General features: G+C 24.4%; 3 protein-coding genes across 6 annotated transcripts; 1 reads left to right on the forward strand and 2 right to left on the reverse strand.

The window, feature by feature from the left end:
• Positions 1–14: 14 nt before the first annotated feature.
• On the forward strand, positions 15–5,159 carry LOC132931818 (dual specificity protein phosphatase MPK-4-like). Of its 3 annotated transcripts, XM_060997848.1 has the most exons (8): positions 15–119; positions 234–393; positions 567–698; positions 914–1,010; positions 1,199–1,285; positions 1,856–2,004; positions 3,871–3,970; positions 4,044–5,159. In XM_060997848.1, the coding sequence occupies exons 2-8, from the start codon at positions 318–320 to the stop codon at positions 4,366–4,368; spliced, it is 966 nt and encodes a 321-aa protein (XP_060853831.1). In that variant the 5' UTR covers positions 15–119; positions 234–317; the 3' UTR covers positions 4,369–5,159. The 3 variants fall into 3 exon arrangements, with proteins under 3 accessions (XP_060853831.1, XP_060853832.1, XP_060853830.1); XM_060997849.1 differs by lacking the exon at positions 15–119 and having other exon boundaries at positions 130–393; positions 4,047–5,159; XM_060997847.1 differs by lacking the exon at positions 15–119 and having other exon boundaries at positions 131–393.
• Positions 5,160–7,840: 2,681 nt separating this feature from the next.
• On the reverse strand, positions 7,841–12,533 carry LOC132931820 (histidine protein methyltransferase 1 homolog). Of its 2 annotated transcripts, XM_060997851.1 has the most exons (3): positions 12,509–12,533; positions 11,727–11,839; positions 7,841–9,314 (listed from the first exon to the last, which is right to left on the reverse strand). In XM_060997851.1, exon 3 carries the CDS (start codon positions 9,297–9,299, stop codon positions 8,553–8,555), a length of 747 nt encoding a protein of 248 aa, XP_060853834.1. In that variant the 5' UTR covers positions 9,300–9,314; positions 11,727–11,839; positions 12,509–12,533; the 3' UTR covers positions 7,841–8,552. The 2 variants fall into 2 exon arrangements, with proteins under 2 accessions (XP_060853834.1, XP_060853833.1); XM_060997850.1 differs by lacking the exons at positions 11,727–11,839; positions 12,509–12,533 and adding an exon at positions 11,330–11,715.
• Positions 12,534–14,784: 2,251 nt separating this feature from the next.
• Positions 14,785–20,288, reverse strand: LOC132931817 (heterogeneous nuclear ribonucleoprotein A1, A2/B1 homolog). Its single transcript, XM_060997846.1, has 7 exons — positions 19,951–20,288; positions 17,827–18,084; positions 17,547–17,757; positions 17,291–17,479; positions 17,023–17,211; positions 16,734–16,954; positions 14,785–15,734 (listed from the first exon to the last, which is right to left on the reverse strand). Exons 1-6 carry the CDS (start codon positions 19,951–19,953, stop codon positions 16,743–16,745), a joined length of 1,062 nt encoding a protein of 353 aa, XP_060853829.1. The 5' UTR covers positions 19,954–20,288; the 3' UTR covers positions 14,785–15,734; positions 16,734–16,742.
• Positions 20,289–20,690: the final 402 nt, after the last annotated feature.

Below are 20,690 nucleotides of genomic sequence, written 5' to 3' on the forward strand. Positions count from 1 at the left end.
AGTAGCAAGGTTTATGATAACAAAAAAGATAGACACGGAATGTGTAAATAAATATAATATTTATGTGTCAACCACTGTTGGTCATAGATGGGATATTATTTTCTTCATTTCTTATCAAGGTTTGTTTATTTACCCGATTTAGTAAATACAAATAATGATGCATTAATGCAATAACTGGCATGCAATACATGTTATTACAATTTACAATTTTATTTTAATAAAAAATTCTACAGGTTGTAAATTAATCGGATAATTCAATAATATCTCGATTTACTTGATTCCGATGTTATGCTGTGTTATTAGCAATAACAAATAGAATGTCAAATTTGTGTAGAGATGATTTCGATTCGGGTCCTAAGCATGTATTTTCTATTGAAGATGGTCTATGGCTAGGTAATAAAACATTTATTATTTATATGCCAAAAAAAATCTAACTTGTAAAATGATAAATATTTCATGCTGTAAAATTTTGATTCTTTCTACTTCTTTTAATTTTTAAGTATATTCATCTTTATCTATATTAATTAGTTTTAAAATAAACTGATCAACATTAATATTTAATTCAGGAAACTTAACAGCTGCCATTGATTTAACATTTTTACGAAGCAACGGAATAAGTTATATAATAACAGTGGATTCTTGTCCACTGCCAGAAATTATATTAGATTTAAGAGATATTAATGTTAAATATATACAAGGTAAATATATTTCCAAAATAAATCTATTAGTTTAAATTGTTTTTAATTATTAGTCTTTAAATATTATATTCAAGTAGTTATTATACCACATTCTTACCATTTAGTCATGATTCTTTTCTTACTAAGTTCAATAACATAGACTATTATGCCTATATATAATAATTTAGTTGATATACGGTTTTATATTTAATTATTTAAGTTACATTTACTTATAGTTACCGATATGGACGGAGAAGATCTTTTAAGCCACTTTGATAGCGCATATGAGTTCATAAAAATAGGCCAAGAAAAAAGTTCTGTTCTGGTTCATTGGTGAGTATTATATACCTAGTACAAACAAACATATGAAGATTTAAGAATAGAATTTATTATCTTAAAATAAATATTTAGTGTTATCCAACAGTAGATTAAATTTTCATATTTATATCAATAAGTATTCTCTAAACTATTCCAATTTCAAAATCATATTTAAAAAAAAAAATGTTTTAATGTACTTTTAGCTATTATGGAATATCCAGAAGTGCATCAATTATTACAGCTTATATTATGAAAAAGTATAAAATTAGTTTTGATGATGCTTTTCAAAGGTATGTAGATAATTATTTATCAGTCATTGATAGAATATAATATTATGTGTAAAATTAAGTGTATATTATGGTTTCTCTGGATAACATAAGCATCGTATGATAATTGTTAATGTTATACTCATGCAAATTACATAATGTTTTAATTATTATTTGATGGTGATACTCTATTAGGTATTTTAAAAAATGAATATCAGCTAAATACTAAAAATAACTAGTTGTACAAGTTCTTTACATTGAAATATATAACTTGTTGATATTTTATAGAATTTTAAAATTTGAAATAATTTTGTCTTTGTCAACCCAATACATTTTAAGTAGTATGTATTAGATGCATAGATAGACATGTATATCTTAATAAAATATAAAAACTTATATATGTTCATAAGTTCATCTCTTGTATTATTATATTAAACTGGACAGTGAGAATAATACTTATGTTAACATTTTTCCAGACAATGATTTTGATAACTCAAAAGTGATTTCAGTCTTCATATAAATATAGTTTTGTGTAATACAGCGTTGTTTAAAGCAATAAAAAAAAACTATTAATTTATTAAAAATTTGTTATAGAGTTAAAGTTAAAAATGCTGCTGCATTACCGAACATTGGTTTTCAAGCACAACTCAATTTGTATGAAACTTTAGGATGGAAAATTGACAAAAACAATATGCAATTTAAACTGTTCAGACTGAAAATAGCTGCTAGAAAAGTAAAAAAAGGTTGGCAATTTATTTAATTAAGAGAACGTCATACCCGTATGTATTGTCTCCGTCTTACAAGTATGTAACATAGCAAATTTACACTCAGCAGATCACGTTTAACTTCATTAGTTTAAAAATTTGAGTGAATTGACCTATTGTGAAACTATATACTAAAAACATTATCTGTATTTACATGTTAGTTTTTTACGATTATTTAATTTTTAAGTGATTTATGAGCATTTTTAATTTAAGTTTATTATATACGCATAACTTGTTAAAAAATTAAATTATATTAAAAAACCAACATATAAAAACATAATGTTCTTACCATATAGTTTCATAATAGGTCAATTCACTCTAATTTTTAAACTAATGGAGTTAAACGTAATCTGCTGAGAGTAAAGTTGCTATGTTGTGAACTTGTATAAGACAGTGACAACACATGCAGGTGTTGTGCCCTTTTAATAAAATTAAATACATTTTTATATTTCTAGTTATTAGTGTTTTATAGTACAAACTATACTTATAGATATGTAAATATTAGGTAAACAATTGTATCATCAATTATTGTTATTAATTTCTGAATCAAAGCTGTTTTAAGTGATTTAACATAGAAAAATATAACTAATTTAGTTTGTTCATGGTATAAATAAGCAACACCTTTAGTTTAATCTAAAAATTAATTAAGTACTTTGAAAAAAATATTGTCAGAAGCATCATTTCAGTATTTTGCATTAAGTACATAACAATTTACTAATAGTCATTTATAAGTAGACCCATTTTCAAAATAAGTACTATTAGAATTAAAAATCATTATTAAAAGGATGCTACATCCGCATATGTTGTCTCCGTCTAACAAACATACCACAAGGTTAATTTTCATTCAGTATAATCAATTTTGTGTGTTTAGCTTAAATATTAAAGTAAAATTACCTATTATCAAACTTGAAGGTGAGAACATTATCTATGTTATCTCATTAGTTTTTTTTACGGTATTTTAATTTTTAAACAAGTTATGAGTATGTAAAATATTTATATTTAAAAATGCTCTTAATTCACTTAAAAATTAAAATATAGACTATGATAAAGTTTCTTGTTATAGAAAGATGACTGTAAACTTTATAAAACATACTTACACTTCAAATTAAAATTTTAAAATGTTCTTAACTTGTTTCAAAATTAGAATATCAAAACCAAGCTTATGTGTGATTCCATAATAATTCTTACCTTTATATTTGATAATATTATTGATAGGTTTATTCACTCTAATATTGAAAATGGATTATTTTGAAACTTAAAACTAGGTATGTTAGATACATGTGGGTTTGGTGTTTTCTTAAGAGGTTTTTATACTTAATAATTTACATGTATAATTTCCAAAATTCTAAATACTATACATATGTTTAATAAAATAATTCATCTAAGTAAAAATTATCCTATTAAATTTAACTTTTAATGAATATTATGTATGCTGCTATAGTAGATTCATTATGCAAAAATATTATTTACTCATACATAATTGTTATCTTACATAAATTTAAAAAAAAACCAAAATTTAAAACATCCTAACCAAAACTTTTTTTTTTTTTTTATTACTTTATTTATATTTCCACAATCTGTTACATAAATTTTGAACAATAAGTGAAATTGATGAAATAGATAACTATGGCGTGAAGGACGGATTAAAGATACCTTCCAGTGAAGGCACTTTTACAGTTCAAGATGACCAAAACTAACCAAAACTAGACCTAATATATTACCAATCCTTCCTTGAAGTTTATAATCAAAATACTTTTACACTGAAGTTATAAAAAAAAAATGTAAAATCAATTCAATCATACATCATTTAGAATTTTAAATAATAAATTTATGATTTTGTTCTAGTTAAAATTTTACCTCAAGACTGTATTGATGTAATTAAGGGAGACCCATCTTTAATATGTGCTAGACCCGATCCTAAAGTTTATCGATGCCGTAAATGCCGGTATTATATTTACTATTATTTTTATTGTATACCAATAACCTATGTTATATATATATTATTATTATTATTTTAGAAGGATTTTAGCTCTACAATCAAATTTATTACCACATTATATCAATGAAAAATTGTCATGGAAAGATTCAAAATTGTCTTCAGATTATTCAGGCTTTCAACTATGTTCAGACACTATCTTTGTTGAACCAATGACTTGGATGTCAGTAAGTCAATCTGAAAGTGGAAAAATTAACTGTCCAAAATGTCAATCTAAACTTGGTTCATATAGTTGGACAATGGGATGTCAATGTCAATGTGGTGCCAAAGTATCTCCAGCATTTTATTTTGTGCCATCTAAAATAGATTATAGTGGATTTTTGCAAAATGTTCAGGCAACAGTTTAAAAATCTATAATCATGACAATGATATTCTAAATAAATATCAAGTGTTATTTCCTTATTAATAGATATTAAATAATGTTAAATTATTGATACCTCAGACAATAAACCCAATATACACATAACCAAAAACCCTTTATTAATAATTATAATCCATAAAAACCAAAATTAGGCAATTAGTGCAATATTTAAAGCACTTCTTGTTTATTTTGAATATTTATAAACTTAATAATACTATACTAATTAATAATTATTACCTTATTATAACTACTTAGTTTGGAGACATATAAATGTGAAAATACTTTAGATTAGTTAGATTTTATCGAAGAGTCTGTATGAAATACTGCCAAAATATTCAGCCAGTTATTTTAATTAACCTCCAAGTGGTCATGGTAGCGGTGTAAACACCGTAACTTTAAAACTTATATCTTTAATATAAGCAATTATTAGCCAAACGAGTCCCACAATACAATATATATTTATAAGTACCAGCAATATTTATCAATTTAAATTTAATAGCTAAGTATACTTGAAATATCAGTATAATAAATAAAATGTTTTAATGAATTTATTCGTTTAATATATCTTTATATGTTTTCCAATTTTTATAATGTGTAATGAAAAATAAAGAACTTGAAACCAGAACTGGAAATAATGTATTTCAATTGTGTATTCCTAGCGGGATTGGTTCTTGGAGGTTAAAATATAGTTTAATATAATATTTAATATTTTGTGTTTAGTATAAATACATATTTTGTTTTGTTAATTGTTTATAATAAAAATACTTATAAAATTTAGATTGAAGTACTTTTTATTTTATTTACTTTTATCACGACTGAAGTCTGAAGATATATTATGACTGCAATGGAAATATTGAATATAAATATTTTATAATACAAAATTTTGGTAAAGTTACCATTAAATGATTTATTAATGTGATTAACTTTTGAGAATTAACTCAACAGTTTCACATAATATTATGTAAACATTCATGTAATATTTTTAGCATTAAAAATAAAATTTCAATAACAATGGTATTTTTTATTATAAAAACTTATTTTTCTAACATAATTCCATTTATATTTTATTTAAATCACTGGTATAATTAATAGAGTAATATGACTATTAATCCAAGACACTCATTCGTTTAAAATTATTTGGAGTTATTGCAAAACTACTTATAAAATATAATTATATTTTTATTATCACATTTTATGTTTTTACTTTTTGCAGTGCTTAAAACAGAAATTTAATAGATTTTAAATACTGGCATAATAAATTGAAAACCAAAAATGATATAAAAACTGAAATCATTAAAAATATCAATACTGGTAATAAAAACAAAATATAAAATATAAAAATCAATACCACCATACGAAACTGAATTGAAATAAAATTAATACTGGTAATCAAAATTGTTTTTGGTTTTAAGCTCTGCTTTTTTTTTTTTTATCTTTTAAATATTTTATTTTTTAATATTAAGAAGAATATTTTGGAATATTTCGATACATAAAAATCAAGTTTCAAACCATTAATAAATTATAATTCATAATCTTTAAGTAAAACACAGATTTTTATGCACTTAAAAGTATCAGTATAAAAAAATTAATTTAACAATTAAATTGTTTGTTTATTAATTTTTTCATTTACAATCTATATTTAATAATACAATAAATAAATTTGATAATAATTTTTGGCACGAGTTCACTTGATTAGAGAAAATATTTACTGATATTACTCTATATTTATCTGAAAAATGTATAATTAACTTGGATTATTAATCAGAGTTCAAGTGTATAAACCATTTTTCATCAGAGTAAGGGTCGTAGTTGGTGTAGTCTCTAATTAAGTATTTAAGTGATTTTATTTTTATTTTGATATGGGTTGCCCGTATGTGAGGCGTCTATCTAGATACATTCCGACTTCCGAGATATTTTACTGACTGTACAGGTGGTATTTCTCTATTGTTAATGTAAAATATTTATACTATTTTTTTTCCTCTATATAAATTAACTTTATAATTCATTAAGATGGTTCTGGATGTGAATTAATTACACAGAATAATTATAATAAGCAAAAGGGTACTTGTTTGTTATCGCCACGCCATATAGTGTGCCGTTATTATACCTACAATTATCGTATTTAGCTCGTGATGGATGATCTATTTTGGGAAATGGAAAAACTATTGTACATTTTATATTAAACCATATTAGTACGCTGCTGGCTTTCGTTATTTTATTAAACTTTGACATCGTTTAAAACCAATACGAAAAAAACGTTGTTACCTATAATCAAAAAATATATAAGACCAGGCTCAGTAATATTGTCAGATTGTTGGAAAGCGTATAATAATTTGCAGCAAGCGAGATTCCAACATAATACTGTAAACCATACATATAATTTTGTTGATCCGGACACAAGGGCACACACTCAAAATATCGAGAGGTTGTGGGGTTCTGCTAAATGGGGAAATAAAAAGCGTCGTGGAACAAACAGAAATTTTTTGGAATCATATTTAGCAGAATTTATGTGGAGAACACGTCTCGGAAAACAAGACGCATTAGAAGATATATGTGAGTTCTGGACTCCACTATAATTATAATTATATTATTTATTTACTAATGCATTCATACATATTTTTTTAAATTTATAAACATATATTTATTCATTTATTTTTAAATTTTTTATTATTAATAATACATACATATTTTATATTTATTTATTATTTTGTTTATTTTATTTAATTGGCGGGGCGATAAATTTTATGCGGCATACTGGCAGGGCGATAACAAACAAGTACCAGCAAAAGTAATAAAATGTATGTAATATTGATTATTGTAAATTTTTTATAATTCTTTATCCAATTTTGTTTTGCGTACGTGCTAATTGGGACATGCAATTTAAAGTTAACTTTTGTAAAAAAATCACTATAATTGGAAAAATTATATTATTCGTATGTTATTTATACAAATTAATTACTATTTAAGTTAAAAAAATTCTTCCAAATTCAAACTTTATTTTGTAATTTATAATTTACTTGAGTTAATTTTGATATCATATAAATATAGAATATATAAGTCTAAGTATTATGTAGAAAAATTTAATTCATTAAGATAAATTAAAATTAAACTACATATACTAAGATTCAACATTGTTTTTTTCAAACTATTAGTAGTTTTTCCTTATACTATGGGAAAATAATAAGCAATTTAAATGAATAATCACTTTCGCTATCCCTTCGCGTATCCAAACGATTGAGCTCCACAGCTTTGTATGCAAATATCTCCCATTCTACTACTTTATCGCGTATGAATGCGCGAGAAAGGACAAATTTTGGTTGCCGCCCAGATACGCTCTCTCGATGACCAGAGTGAGTATAGATGAATATTTTTCTAATTGATGAATAGGGATACTTAAAACTATTACTAGGTACAAAATAAAAATGAATAATGTATTAATATTATAAAACAATATTACATTTAAATAAATACAATATTTATTAATTATCAATTACATAATATAGATAAAAGTAAATTATGATAAATTTAAAAACAATGTCATGATTTATAAAAATATTTTTAGTACTTATTCAAAATACATTTTTTTATTTAAATTATTAATTAATAAAATGATTTTTTAAGAGTAGAAAAACTTAACTCATTAAGATAAATTAAAATTAAACTACATTTACTAAGATTCAACATTGTGTTTTTCAAACTATTATAAGTTTTTCTTTATACTATGGGAAAATACTAAGCAATTTAAATGAATAATCACTTAAGACTATTTTTCTATACTCCGGCCACTGGGAGAGCGCTACCCCTTCGCAGATCCAAATGATTGAGCTCCACAGTTTTGTACGCAAATATCTCCCATTCTACTATGTAACCGTGTGTGAATTCACGAGAACGGACAAATTTTGGTTGCCACCCAGATACACTTGCTCGATAACCGGAGTATAAATTAATATTTTTCTAATTGATGAATAGGGATACTTAAAACTATCACTAGGTACAAAATAAAAATGAATAATGTATTAATATTATAAAAAATTATTACATTTAAATAAATACAATATTTATTAATTACCATTTACATAATATAGATAAATGTAAATTATGATAAATTTAAAAACAATGTCATGATATAATCATTATTTCTTATATTATTTATGGTCAAAAACTATGCAATTAAAAATGAATATTAAGTAAAGTTTTTTTTACTCCTTCTGTACTAGTCCAAACAACATCAGCATTCAGTTTAGAAGATTTTAAACAATTTAAAAACTCAGTAATCGAACCACCTACACCAAAATAATAATTTTTGGCAATTAATAAAATACTTCCTGATAGTTTTAATTTTTTTTCAAATAAATTTATAAGCTTTGTATAACTTTTTACATTGTATATAGTTTCTGATGTCAAAATTAGATCATATGTATCTTCATTAAATACAGAAAATGATTCCCAATCACCTGAATAGTACTTGCAAACTTCTAAACTGTTGTTAGAATTTAATAATACATTATACATAGTTGTATCAAGTAATACATCTTTATTAAAATCTTGAAAATCAACATTCTGAGCTCCAGAAATCAATGTAAAAATACCCAAAAGGCCAGTACCGCAGCCTAAATCCAAGACAGATTTTTCTTCACAAAAAATGGTGTTATTTCTTAGATATTCTAAAAGGTCAAGAGTACATTCCCAAAGTTTATATCCTCCTTCATAAGTGCCAGGAATGAGATCTGAATTGTGTATATTGGGAAATCCATGAAACAGTCTTAAAGACATATCTCCAATAATTAATTCTGTAAATGGCAAGTTGTTCAATCTATTACGATTAATTAATTCTTCTGTTTTGACTATTTGATGTTTATTTTCATTAGATGTAGACTCATCCAAGTCATCATCAGCATCACAACTGAGCCTAAACATTATTAACAATTTCACCTGAAAAAATAAAAAATATACATTTAAATAATTTATGACAATATTTTGAATTAAAACTATACATGGTGATTTACTAAGCATGCTCACTATTGGTAGTCTAACTATTCAAATTCTTAAGATTTTTTTTTATTACTTAAGTAATATCCTTATTGTGATATAAACTTGTATTTCAATTATTAAAATGTTTATATTAAGGATAATAGTTCTTAAAAATGGTTACGATAATCTGTACGGCTTTGAGTGTACATTTAACTGTTCTCTTATTGGACTTATGTATAATTTAAAATAATATTAATAATTTTAAATCAAATAGTTTATATAGCTTAAAATAGAAGACAATTTTGTAACAGTCATAGAAAACCTGATTTAATTGTTAATCTAAATGACCCCTTTTCCCAAATGCCTTTGGATTACCTCAACACTACTGTACTTGGACTATTAAAAAAAAAAATAATAATGAGATTTAAATTTTTCAAATTACTATAGCTCCTAATCTTTCAAGTCCATTATCCTTAAGAAGACGCAACGCCCGTATGTGTTTCACTATCTTACAAGTTCACAACACAGTAAATTTATGCTCAGCAGATCACCTTTAACTCCATTAGTTTAAAAATTAGAGTGAATCGACTGACTAATTATGAAACTTGATGGTAAGAACATTATCTGTGTTTGTATGTTGGGTTTTTTATGATAGTTCAATTTTTAAGTGAGTTATGAGCATTTTTAATATATGCTGTTATATACAAATAACTCACTTAAAATTGAGCTATCGTAAAAAACCAACGTACAAATACAGATAATGTTCTTACCATCAAGTTTCATAATAGGTCGACTCATTCTATAATTTTTAAATTAACTGAGCTAGATGTGATCTGCTGAGCGTAAATTTGCTATCTTACATACTTGTAAGACGGAGACAAGACAAGTGGGTGTGACGTCCTCTTAATATACAATGTTAAATTACTCATTCTAATTTTTATTTTGATATGACAAAATGTTCAGAAAAGAGAAAAGGATGGATGTCATTTGAAAAACAGAATTTTGTACCTTCACAAGATACTTTCCTTAAGTAGTGCAAACAATTTTAAGAAAATGAAAATAGGGTCTGTCTAAATATATTTAAAAAGTTTAAAAATTAGATATTGAATAACTCTGTTATTAAAGAAGAAAAAAATAGAATTAGGATGCTCTGTAAATCACCATATGTAAATAAAATGGTCACATTATATCAGAAATTTTCATTTTTTTTAACTATTTTTACTAAAATGTGTTTGTGATATTTATTTAATGTACGACTAAAAGTAACAACAAAAACATTAATTTTAATCACTCAGAGAAGTTTTGCCACAGACGACTAGGACTAATTAGGAACGTAACTTGGGAATGGAAATGATACTTTAGCTTGAAGATATTGGCTATTATTAAGAGGACGCTATACCCGCATTTTTTGTCTGTCTTATACACGCGTAACATAATTAAAAACTGTTTTGCGCGGGACAACTTTACTCCCACGATATTTTAATCAAAACAACCAAAATTAGAAATCCTATAGGAAGAACTTTACCTGTGACGTAGCGTTTTAATTTTTTTGATAACATAAATGCAATTAAAGTTATCGGTTTGAGAACTTTAGGTTTTTTTCATTTAATTATTAAAAATTATTGGTTACCACTATCAAACAAATTAAAACGCTACAACACAGGTAAAGTTCTTCTTAATGGGATGTGTAATTTTGGTAATTTTGATATAAATATCGAGTGAGTACAGTTGTCTCGCAAAAAACAGTTTTTAACTATGTTACGCATGTATAAGACAGAGACAACACATGCGGGTATAGCGTCCTCTTAGTGAACCATCAATCATGCAGACAATTTTGAAAACTCTGTAAATGTGGAACATTCACAAACAAATTAAATGTTAATGTTTATAAAAAATATTAAAAACTTAATCTAAAGAAAAATATTGGGACTATATGACTTATAAATAATTATAAAATTCAGCATGCTGTTACTAACCTGTCAACAATTGTTTAATAAATTATACAAAAATAATCAATTATTCAACGCAGAAAAACAAAAAAATAATTCTCACGTTCTTTAAACAATTTTTATAAAAGCCACTAACTATTTACTATTAACTAAATAAAAGAGATCCTAGTAGTACTAATTTTTAAAATAATATAAACGTAATATTTCTATTTTTTAGTTTTCTACTCGTTAGTCGACAATTATAGTCCTCACATTACACAGCATCGCAAGTTTTCAGTTTTTCAGAAATGATAATACTGTTTTTTTATCAATCATATACAGTGGTGCCATTTAAAAATATTTTTTGATTATTAATACTATATTAAAATTATTTATTTAAAAAAAATATTTGCAACTTACTTTAGAGTTTAAACAATTTACTTACTAATTAACCTCTATGAAGCAGTCTACCATTTATTCGATCTTCTTAATCCTTTTAGGTAATAGTTTTATCGATCTTCAAAAATTAATCAACATTTTTTTTTTTTGAAAAATATTCTGGTAAAAATAAAATATAAATGTTATAAATACATGGTGGCTATAATTAATAAAAACGACAATATATTGATAGAAGGTTCTGTGATAGAAATGGGGAAATATATTTTTTTAGTAGTATTTATAATCAATTATATGTATTTTTTATCAACTTTTGTATATCCTGTTTATGTTAAGTGATAAAATAATAAATATAAACTAAATAATTTAAGATAAGTGACAACTGAATAAAAATTAAACTATTGATCTTCAGATCAATTGTACTTGGGAGTTGGGTTCAACATAGGTCATGTCATAGTCCATAGACTGTGTAACAAGGAAGACTGGTACATTTATATTTTGAAATAAAATATATGTAAATGTAAATAATGTAATATATATTATTATTCTCTCAATTATTTATTGTAAATAGCCAAGAATCTGTGTAAATACTTAAAAAAAGCTTACATCTTATTTTATATTAATGATTTTATGTTTCTGGAAAAATAAAAACAATTAATAATTATCAAAATTAATATTTTTTTTTTTTTTATTAAAATTAATTATATTTATATATAAATACCTTATCTTTTATAAAATATTAATTAAATATCACCTCAATTATCTATACATTTTAAACTATAAAAACAGTAAATTATCACTAATGACTGATTTTAGTTTATTAGTACTTACTAATTATTTTTACAGATTACAGCCTCTTAATTATCTGGAAAATTTATTGCAAAAATGAGTTTAAAATGTTTATATTATACATTTAAGCTGATAACATAAAATTATTTTAAAAAATTAACTATATTATGCACGATATTTATAATATTTTAGACAAGTATTTTAAGGCAAAGTAGTTGATTTTATATGGTACTACTATTGTTATAAAAAGGATTTTTATTCAAAAGATATAGTAGAATGTGTACATATTTATGCAAATATGCAAGAACAATTAATACAAATAATATTTTTAATTATTCGACAATTTAATCAAACATTTAGCATAATTCAAATTATTTGAAATATTTAAAAAAATATACAACATGTAACTAATAATATTATTATACTTTAATTCAAATATGTCAACAAAATTAACCATAGAATCTATATTTGAAATGAGAAATATTTTAATAAATATCATTATTCTAATTTGAGTTTAGTATTATTCTACAATCTTATGGGTGCTTACATACAAACTCAGGGTCTAATAATAATATAAAATTGTGTTTTTTATTTCATATTGTATAATTATTGAAATAGGTTACGGATCACTTGTAATTTTATGAATATAAATGCTTTTTACTAAATTATTTAAAATAAATTAAATAAATTCTGTCTACTAAACACAAACAATGCCTTAATTATTAAATTAATTGTAGAAAATAAAATATTAGAAAAAAGTCAATTGGTTTGGTTAAATATCCCCAAAAAGAGTAATATTATATTATAATAGAAATTGATAAAATAAATTATTTAAATACTGAAACTTATTAAATTATATGCTATAGTTTAAGCAAAATGATTATCATTTAAATAAAATCCTAGTATTATAAGTTATTCATCATGCTAAGAAAAAATTGTATATGCAATATCCATGCAAAAAAAAACACAATACTAACTGAATTTAAACAAATAAAAAATAAAATGTATATTAATTTATCAATACAATTTTCATAAATATACTTAGATATACTTGGTCCCAAGTTCATACTTCATTTTAGTATATTATGTTGAACTATCTGACTTACTTATTAATAATTGACCATTATTATAGATTACGAAGGATGGGTTGTTGAATTTATTGCTCTTAAACATTCCGAAGTTTGTTAAAAAAGTCAATTATAAATAATTGCTCGAAATCAAATACTTTGAATTCAAACAGTTTGAGAAAAATTAAATTAAATATTACTATTAATGTGATATATATATATATATATATATTAACAAATATTAATTTATGTACCTTAATCTGTAATAACTAATACCAGAACTTTTTAAGAGTTAAGATAGTTATTTTTGTTTAAAATTTAGTTGGATTAAACTTTAAATTAAATTAATCATGTTCTTAATGTTCTTATGTTTGAATATAAATGGATTCAAGCTCAAGAAAAAAGTAAAGTTCAAATTTTAATTAATGAAAATTTAAGTTCGTCCCATCCTTATATATTATCATACATAATTAAAATATTCAGTTCAATTTTTAATTAGTAATTTAACCCATAAAACGACTATTTCCTTGTTTAAATATATATATATTTACCATATCTTTTTTCTATGCATATATCATAAAAACATAAATATTAAATTATATTATGAAAAACAGAACAGTACCATTAAGATTTGGCTCCCTATTTTATTTATCATAAATATTATATATTATAAAAAAAATGTTGGCGCCTCTTTTAACTACGCACCCGGGGCCATGCCCCCTAGCCATCCCCCCCTAACGGCATAGCTCTACACAGCTACAAACAGCATATCTCATAAAGATAATATTTTTTTAAAGCTTTTGATATCAATGTACAATCTATGAGAACTGAATCAAAATTATTTATCCATTTTTTTTTTAAGCACATGGTTATTTAACATATTAATAATTATTTATTTATTTGTTTATATAATCACTCTAAACCTTTCAATACACATAAATTAATAAACATTGATACTAAAAAAGATAGAAAAAAAAAAAAAATTATATATTTTTAATAAAAATATAATTTATTATTTTTTAAGTAACTTAAACTTTTTGAATTTAAAAGAAAATTCTAAAAAACTAATAACTGTTTTTTTTATTAGTTATCTAACTTTTGAATGATAATAATATACTTACTACTTTCTTTTAAAAATAAGGATACGATAATCTAATGTAAATTCCTTATTACATTAAATCAGTATATTTTGTATACTGTAAGTTGTTACTCATCTCCTAAAATTGTAAAATATGAAATCAATTTGAGATATTTAATACAATAATTATAAATATATATTTTGATTTGATACAAATCTGGAAGTCAGGTTAAAAAAAATTATAAATATTGTACATTCTTCAATTTTTACACTATTTTTATTTATTTATTTTTTTTTTAATGAAAGACAGGAATAAACTTAAGAATTCACTTAATGAAAACTTATTTCATAAGTGTAATAATGTGTTTATGCGTCACACAAAAAATAGATTAAAATATTATGCATAATTATGTTTAAATAATTAACACTGTTATTATAAGTTGAAAAAAATGTCGATTACAAGTAGCTATACTCAATAAATTATTACACACTATGATATTTCCTAAATAAGTTAGACATATGTTGAACGATCAAACACAAACATAAATCATAAGGAGGGTAGTTGAACTACAATATGAAATGTATAATTAACTCAATTAACTAAACGATCCATTACTCCTAATTCTAAATAAGATATTAAACAGTATCATTAATTCTCATATCAATCAAAAAAAAAAAAATAATAATAATAATAATAAAATTAAATAATTAGTATATGTAATTATATATGTAATTGTTAATACTATTTATATTCTAATGTAATTTGTGGATGTCATCTAAACCTATCTTTTTATTATTTAAACCTAATTAACTACACACTCTTTAATTTGGAAAATTTGCTTACAGTTCTGAATAATACTGACTTTTTATCTTTACTACTTTTTAAGAATAATTATCACTCGCACTAAAATGTTGTAATCAAGACACATATGAGATAGAAAAAAAATTACACACAAATCTTTAAGCCTAAAATGCCTTTCTTTTTTGTCAATATAAACTGAGGAATAAAGTTTTAAAAAAAGATTCCTGATGGCCTGCACAAGTTTAAATTTCTGCGGGTTGGAATTCTCCTGACCCAAACCCCTTACGTAACATTTTGGGTCAGCTCATACTTTTTTTTAACCTGTGCACAAATAAAACAAATATTCTACTTTAAACCTGTTTAATAAATAAATATTTATAGTTCTAGTTACGACTTAGAGCCAATTTTACAACATTTCGATAGACAAATTTAACTGATAATTTTTAAATTGTACGCAACACAATATATATACTTCTATATAGTTAAACAAGTATTATGTAATTACAATTATAAATTGGTTGAACTTTAAACCAATAAACAGAAATTAAATATTTGGAATAGTAGTTATTTAAAAACAGGGGAGTGATCACCTGTATGGAGAAACTAATATCAATGGAGTTTTAAAAAGTAGTTAACTGAGCTGAGCTAGGCTGAACATATGTAGACACATACAGGTTGATTGGACAGGTTAAACAATGAAAAATAAATATACCAAGACAACACCTCAGACAAAGGTATAAGGATAAAGGAGTGGTCAATGACTTAAAATAACTTGGATAGAGAATGGGGAAGTGACTAAGAAGAGAGCATTGTAGGAAAGTTGCTGTTGCGTAAATCGAAATGGCATAAAAAATCTCAAAGATTTTTACTTACTAAAAATAACCATTGCATATTATATTAAAATTTTAAAAATATAATTTAGATTTTAGGAAGTATTAAATAATAACAGTTCATACATTATAATACATTTTCTGTTTAATATACTTTATAAACATAAGTTTTAACTGCAGGGCAGTGTGTTGTAAATAATTGATGAATGTGATAACCCTTTATATTTTACTACAGTTATATGATATGTATAATGCATAAATAATACATAAAATAAATCTACTTCAGAAGTATTTTTTTATAACCCTTTAATCAATAAATTAATTGTTAAAAAATAAAATATAGATAATTAAAATATTTATTGTAATTATTGATTTTATAAACTGTAGGTATGTTGTAATGGCTCTAAGCGTTAACTCAAAGTGAGTATATTTAAGTTTTATGATACAGTTTAATGTTAATAATTGATTAAAAAAAATATTTTAAATTTACCTTATATAGCTAGTATCTTCCTCTACCACCTCGTCCAAAAGCGCCTCTGCCACCACGGCTTGGATTTCCAGGTCCTCTTCCCGATATTCCTCTTACAGGACCACCTCCTCTTCCACGAACACCACCCCTTCCTCTTCCTCCAAAACTACTTCCTTCACCACTGGCAAAATTACTGCCGCTAAATCCACTACTAAAGTCATTGTATCCACTATCAAAACCACCTAAGGAATAACATAAAACATAATTAGTATAATAGTATTGTTAAATAATAAATACATTTTTTTATTACTATTATAGGGTCCTGGTCTAGCCGATCCACCTCCTCGCATAGGGCCATTACTTCCTCTTATAGGTCCAGCACCAAAACTTTGTTGATATCCATCACTGAAACTATTATCCCAAGCACTAGTTGACGGGCCTCCCCAATTACCTCCTCGAGAACTTGGACCTGATTCCCATGGGTCAGGATCATTACCACCTAAAATGTTATAAAAATTATATAGAATACGTATGAATTATTAACAGGCATTATATTGTTCATAAATAACAATTCTTACTTCTCCATCCTCCACCTCTTCCACTCATTCCAAAATTTCTCATTGTAGGTTCCCAGGCACTTCGATTATCACTACCCCAATTATCTCCAGAATTACTGTTATTTCTAGCATTTACTCTAGCCATTTCTTCTTTACTTAATGCTTTTTTTACATCAATTTTTTTTCCTTTTATAATATGCGATCCTTTTACTGTTTAACAAAATAATATAGTCAAATTAAAAAATATTTTAACAAGACATATATACTTGGAACTTACAACATATTTTATCAACAGGATCATAATCATCAAATTCAACAAAACCAAATCCTCGTTTTTTGCCTGTTTCTTTATGAACAACTAGAGCAGCAGAAGTAACATTACCATAAGGAGAAAAATATTCTTTTAAATCTTCTTCAGTAATACTGTCATTTAACAGACCAACAAACAATTTTTTAACTGTTGCCCCTGCTTCAGGTTTTCCAATATCCTATGAAAAATATATTTATATTGAATAATAATTAATTATTTTTGTCTCAATTAAATAATATTGTATTACAGTTTTTGGAACAGCTCTTTTAGGTTCTACTGTTCGACCATCTATCTTATGAGGTCGTGCACCTTGTGCATCATCAACCATATGAGCAGCAGCATAAGTAATAAAGCCAAATCCTCTTGATCGTTTAGTCTGTGGATCTTTCATAACAACAACATCCATAATTTCACCCCATTGTTCAAAATATTTTTTAAGATTTTCATCAGTAGTTTTATAGTCTAAACCACCGACAAATAATTTACGTAAATGTTCAGGCTCCCTCTAGAATAAAAAAGTAAATAATTTATATTAAATAGAATACATTACATTATTATTTGAAAAAAGTAGATATTTTAAACATTGATTGAAGGAACAATTATTGCTGGTGAATAGTTTTGCATAAATACATTAGTGTAATAACTTATAAAAAATGTATACTACATGTGAACAGTACTTGTTTCCTCTGTGTTAGTAAATAAAATTATAGAACGTTTTGATGCTTCCAATAAAATTTGTATAAATTCATAATTTAGTAATGTTATCTTAAATAATATTTTCTATTATAAAATTACAAACTAAGCATAATACTGGAAAAAGTACTTGAAATACTAAAACTCTACATAATATCTCAAGAATAAAACCCTATGGTCTAAGAATTGTTAGTTTTTACTTATGCTCTGTTCCAAAAGAGAACTATCACTTTGTGCATAATGAATAATGCTATTGGTAAGTCATGAACCATGTGAACAATCTGACACTGAATAAATGATGGGAGATGCACAGTATTGACAAAAATCAGTCAGCCGATTATTTTCTTTTGGACTAGAGTATATATTTAGTCGTATTGTTAAAATTCTATTAGGTAATAAATAGATAACAGAAGTTATAGACAAACAAATCATTCATTATTATTAGGAAGTAATTTTTAGTAAAATATGTATAGTAGAATAGAAAGCCAAGGAAATGTTCAATGAACAAATTATATTAAATAATAATAACGTTAGAATTAGGTCAATTTGTTTGTATAATTAATTTATTGTATATTAACTTAGCAGATGATTTGGGTCATAGAAAAATATATTATAATATTTGGGTCTTAACTAATTTCTTTAATTTATCATGTTAGTATAACAAAATTCAGATAAAAATTAATTCTTTATTATAAATTTACAACAATTACTTATACTTATAAATGTTTTGTTACAATTAAATTATGAATATAATAAACTACCTAATTAGTAGGAGTATAAAACAACTAATTTTAAAACAGTTTTATCAAGTAATAATTTGATCAATATTTTATGATACTTTTTTTTTTTGTGTTTCTTAAGTATTTTTGTATTTATTTATAAAAATTACATTTACAATCTGTACATTAAAAAAAAAAAAAAATTACAATAAATAAATGGATCACAAAGCAATGATACAATGAGTAGAAAACTATTCAGTGATAGCACCTTTTTGGAAATATTCAGCTAGAAAACAAATATGACGATATTTCAAACTATAAGATCACGACACCAACAACTTTTGAGACATCTTTATGATACTTAAATTTCTTTTCAATACAAAAATATTATTTATTTTGATTAGGTATTAATGTATTATATATATAATACCTAGTATACAATATACATATTAAAAACATTAATGAATTGTTATTTTTCATTAATTTGAATACTCAATTAGGTAATTATTTTAATGTAAATTACAAATTAACCAAAGTATTAGAATAACTATCATAAAAATTAATTATCATAATTCAATATTGTCCATCATTACTGTAAATCAATGTTATTCATCATTTATCAACAATATTACAACACAAATTATTATTAATACTTTATTGTACACTACCAAAACTTACAGATTTAAATTATTCTAAAAGAATAAACCTAGTTTTAATCAATTGTTTTAATAGATGGGCAATTAATTATTACTTATTTATAATAACAAACTTCAAAATTTAAAAAAAATGTTTGTGTTCATAAAATAATTTATTTGAAATGTGTGAACATAATATCAAATTAGAGAACACATATAAGAAATTACGTGAATATACACTAAGCATTATTATTCATAATTGTTGTGCATTCAGGAAATTAATATTTTTAAGCAACTCAAGTATTTAAATGTGTATAATATTACCATATTTACGAGTCGTATAATCTATCTTCAGTGGATTCGAACAAATATTGTATTATTATAATTATTGTAATTTTTTGATGGTAAACGTCAAATAAAATAATAAATTAGATATGACTAGTAAAAAAGTAATCAACAATAAAATAAAAAAATTAAAGACAGATATGTTTAAAGTTTACAAAAAGTTCAAGAAAAGCAGAATTATTCTACTTATACAATCCTCGAGATTAATTATTATTTATTGTTTACAATTATTAAATAAATCACAGAAGCGTCAGACAAGAACGAATTATGAAACTTTGAAACGTAAACACAAAACTCTATAAAAAATAACAAATAAACACTGAGTTGGCGAGTTATCCAACGCCTTATGCCACCAATATGGACCGGCGGCGGTGGTAGTAGCGATCAGTGTAGTCACTACCCACAGTAAACATCAGCAAGACGACACTGTGTATTGAGACCAAATCCAGTTTGAAAAAACCGCGGTCCTTTCGATTAAATAAGTATAAACTAATTACTAATGTTGAATGTTGTCAATACTCAATTGATTATTTAAACTATTGAATTTATAATAAAAACTAAAATAAAATAATTGTGATTTATATATCAAAGTCGGAGAGATTAAAAAAAGGAGGTATCGCTCTGCTATAGGGACGTATGCAGAAAAAAGTTTTGGGGATGCTTTTGAAAATCAGTTATAGAAAAGTAGAAATTTTTTTTTAATAAACATACAAATTGTT

The sequence above is a fragment of the Rhopalosiphum padi genome, chromosome 1 (assembly GCF_020882245.1).
Source record: "Rhopalosiphum padi isolate XX-2018 chromosome 1, ASM2088224v1, whole genome shotgun sequence".
Lineage (NCBI taxonomy): Eukaryota > Metazoa > Arthropoda > Insecta > Hemiptera > Aphididae > Rhopalosiphum > Rhopalosiphum padi.

Excerpts from the sequence above, each read along its gene's own strand:
- LOC132931820 (XM_060997851.1), bottom strand. The coding sequence starts at position 9,299 with ATGTTTAGGCTCAGTTGTGATGCTGATGATGACTTGGATGAGTCTACA.
- LOC132931818 (XM_060997848.1), top strand. The coding sequence starts at position 318 with ATGTCAAATTTGTGTAGAGATGATTTCGATTCGGGTCCTAAGCATGTA. Across the intron at positions 1,011-1,198 it reads AGTTCTGTTCTGGTTCATTG|CTATTATGGAATATCCAGAA; the intron begins GTGAGTATTATA and ends ATGTACTTTTAG. Across the intron at positions 2,005-3,870 it reads TGCTAGAAAAGTAAAAAAAG|TTAAAATTTTACCTCAAGAC; the intron begins GTTGGCAATTTA and ends ATTTTGTTCTAG.
- LOC132931817 (XM_060997846.1), bottom strand. Across the intron at positions 17,758-17,826 it reads AAAGAGCTGTTCCAAAAACT|GATATTGGAAAACCTGAAGC; the intron begins GTAATACAATAT and ends TATTTTTCATAG. Across the intron at positions 17,212-17,290 it reads AAGAGGTGGAGGATGGAGAA|GTGGTAATGATCCTGACCCA; the intron begins GTAAGAATTGTT and ends ATAACATTTTAG.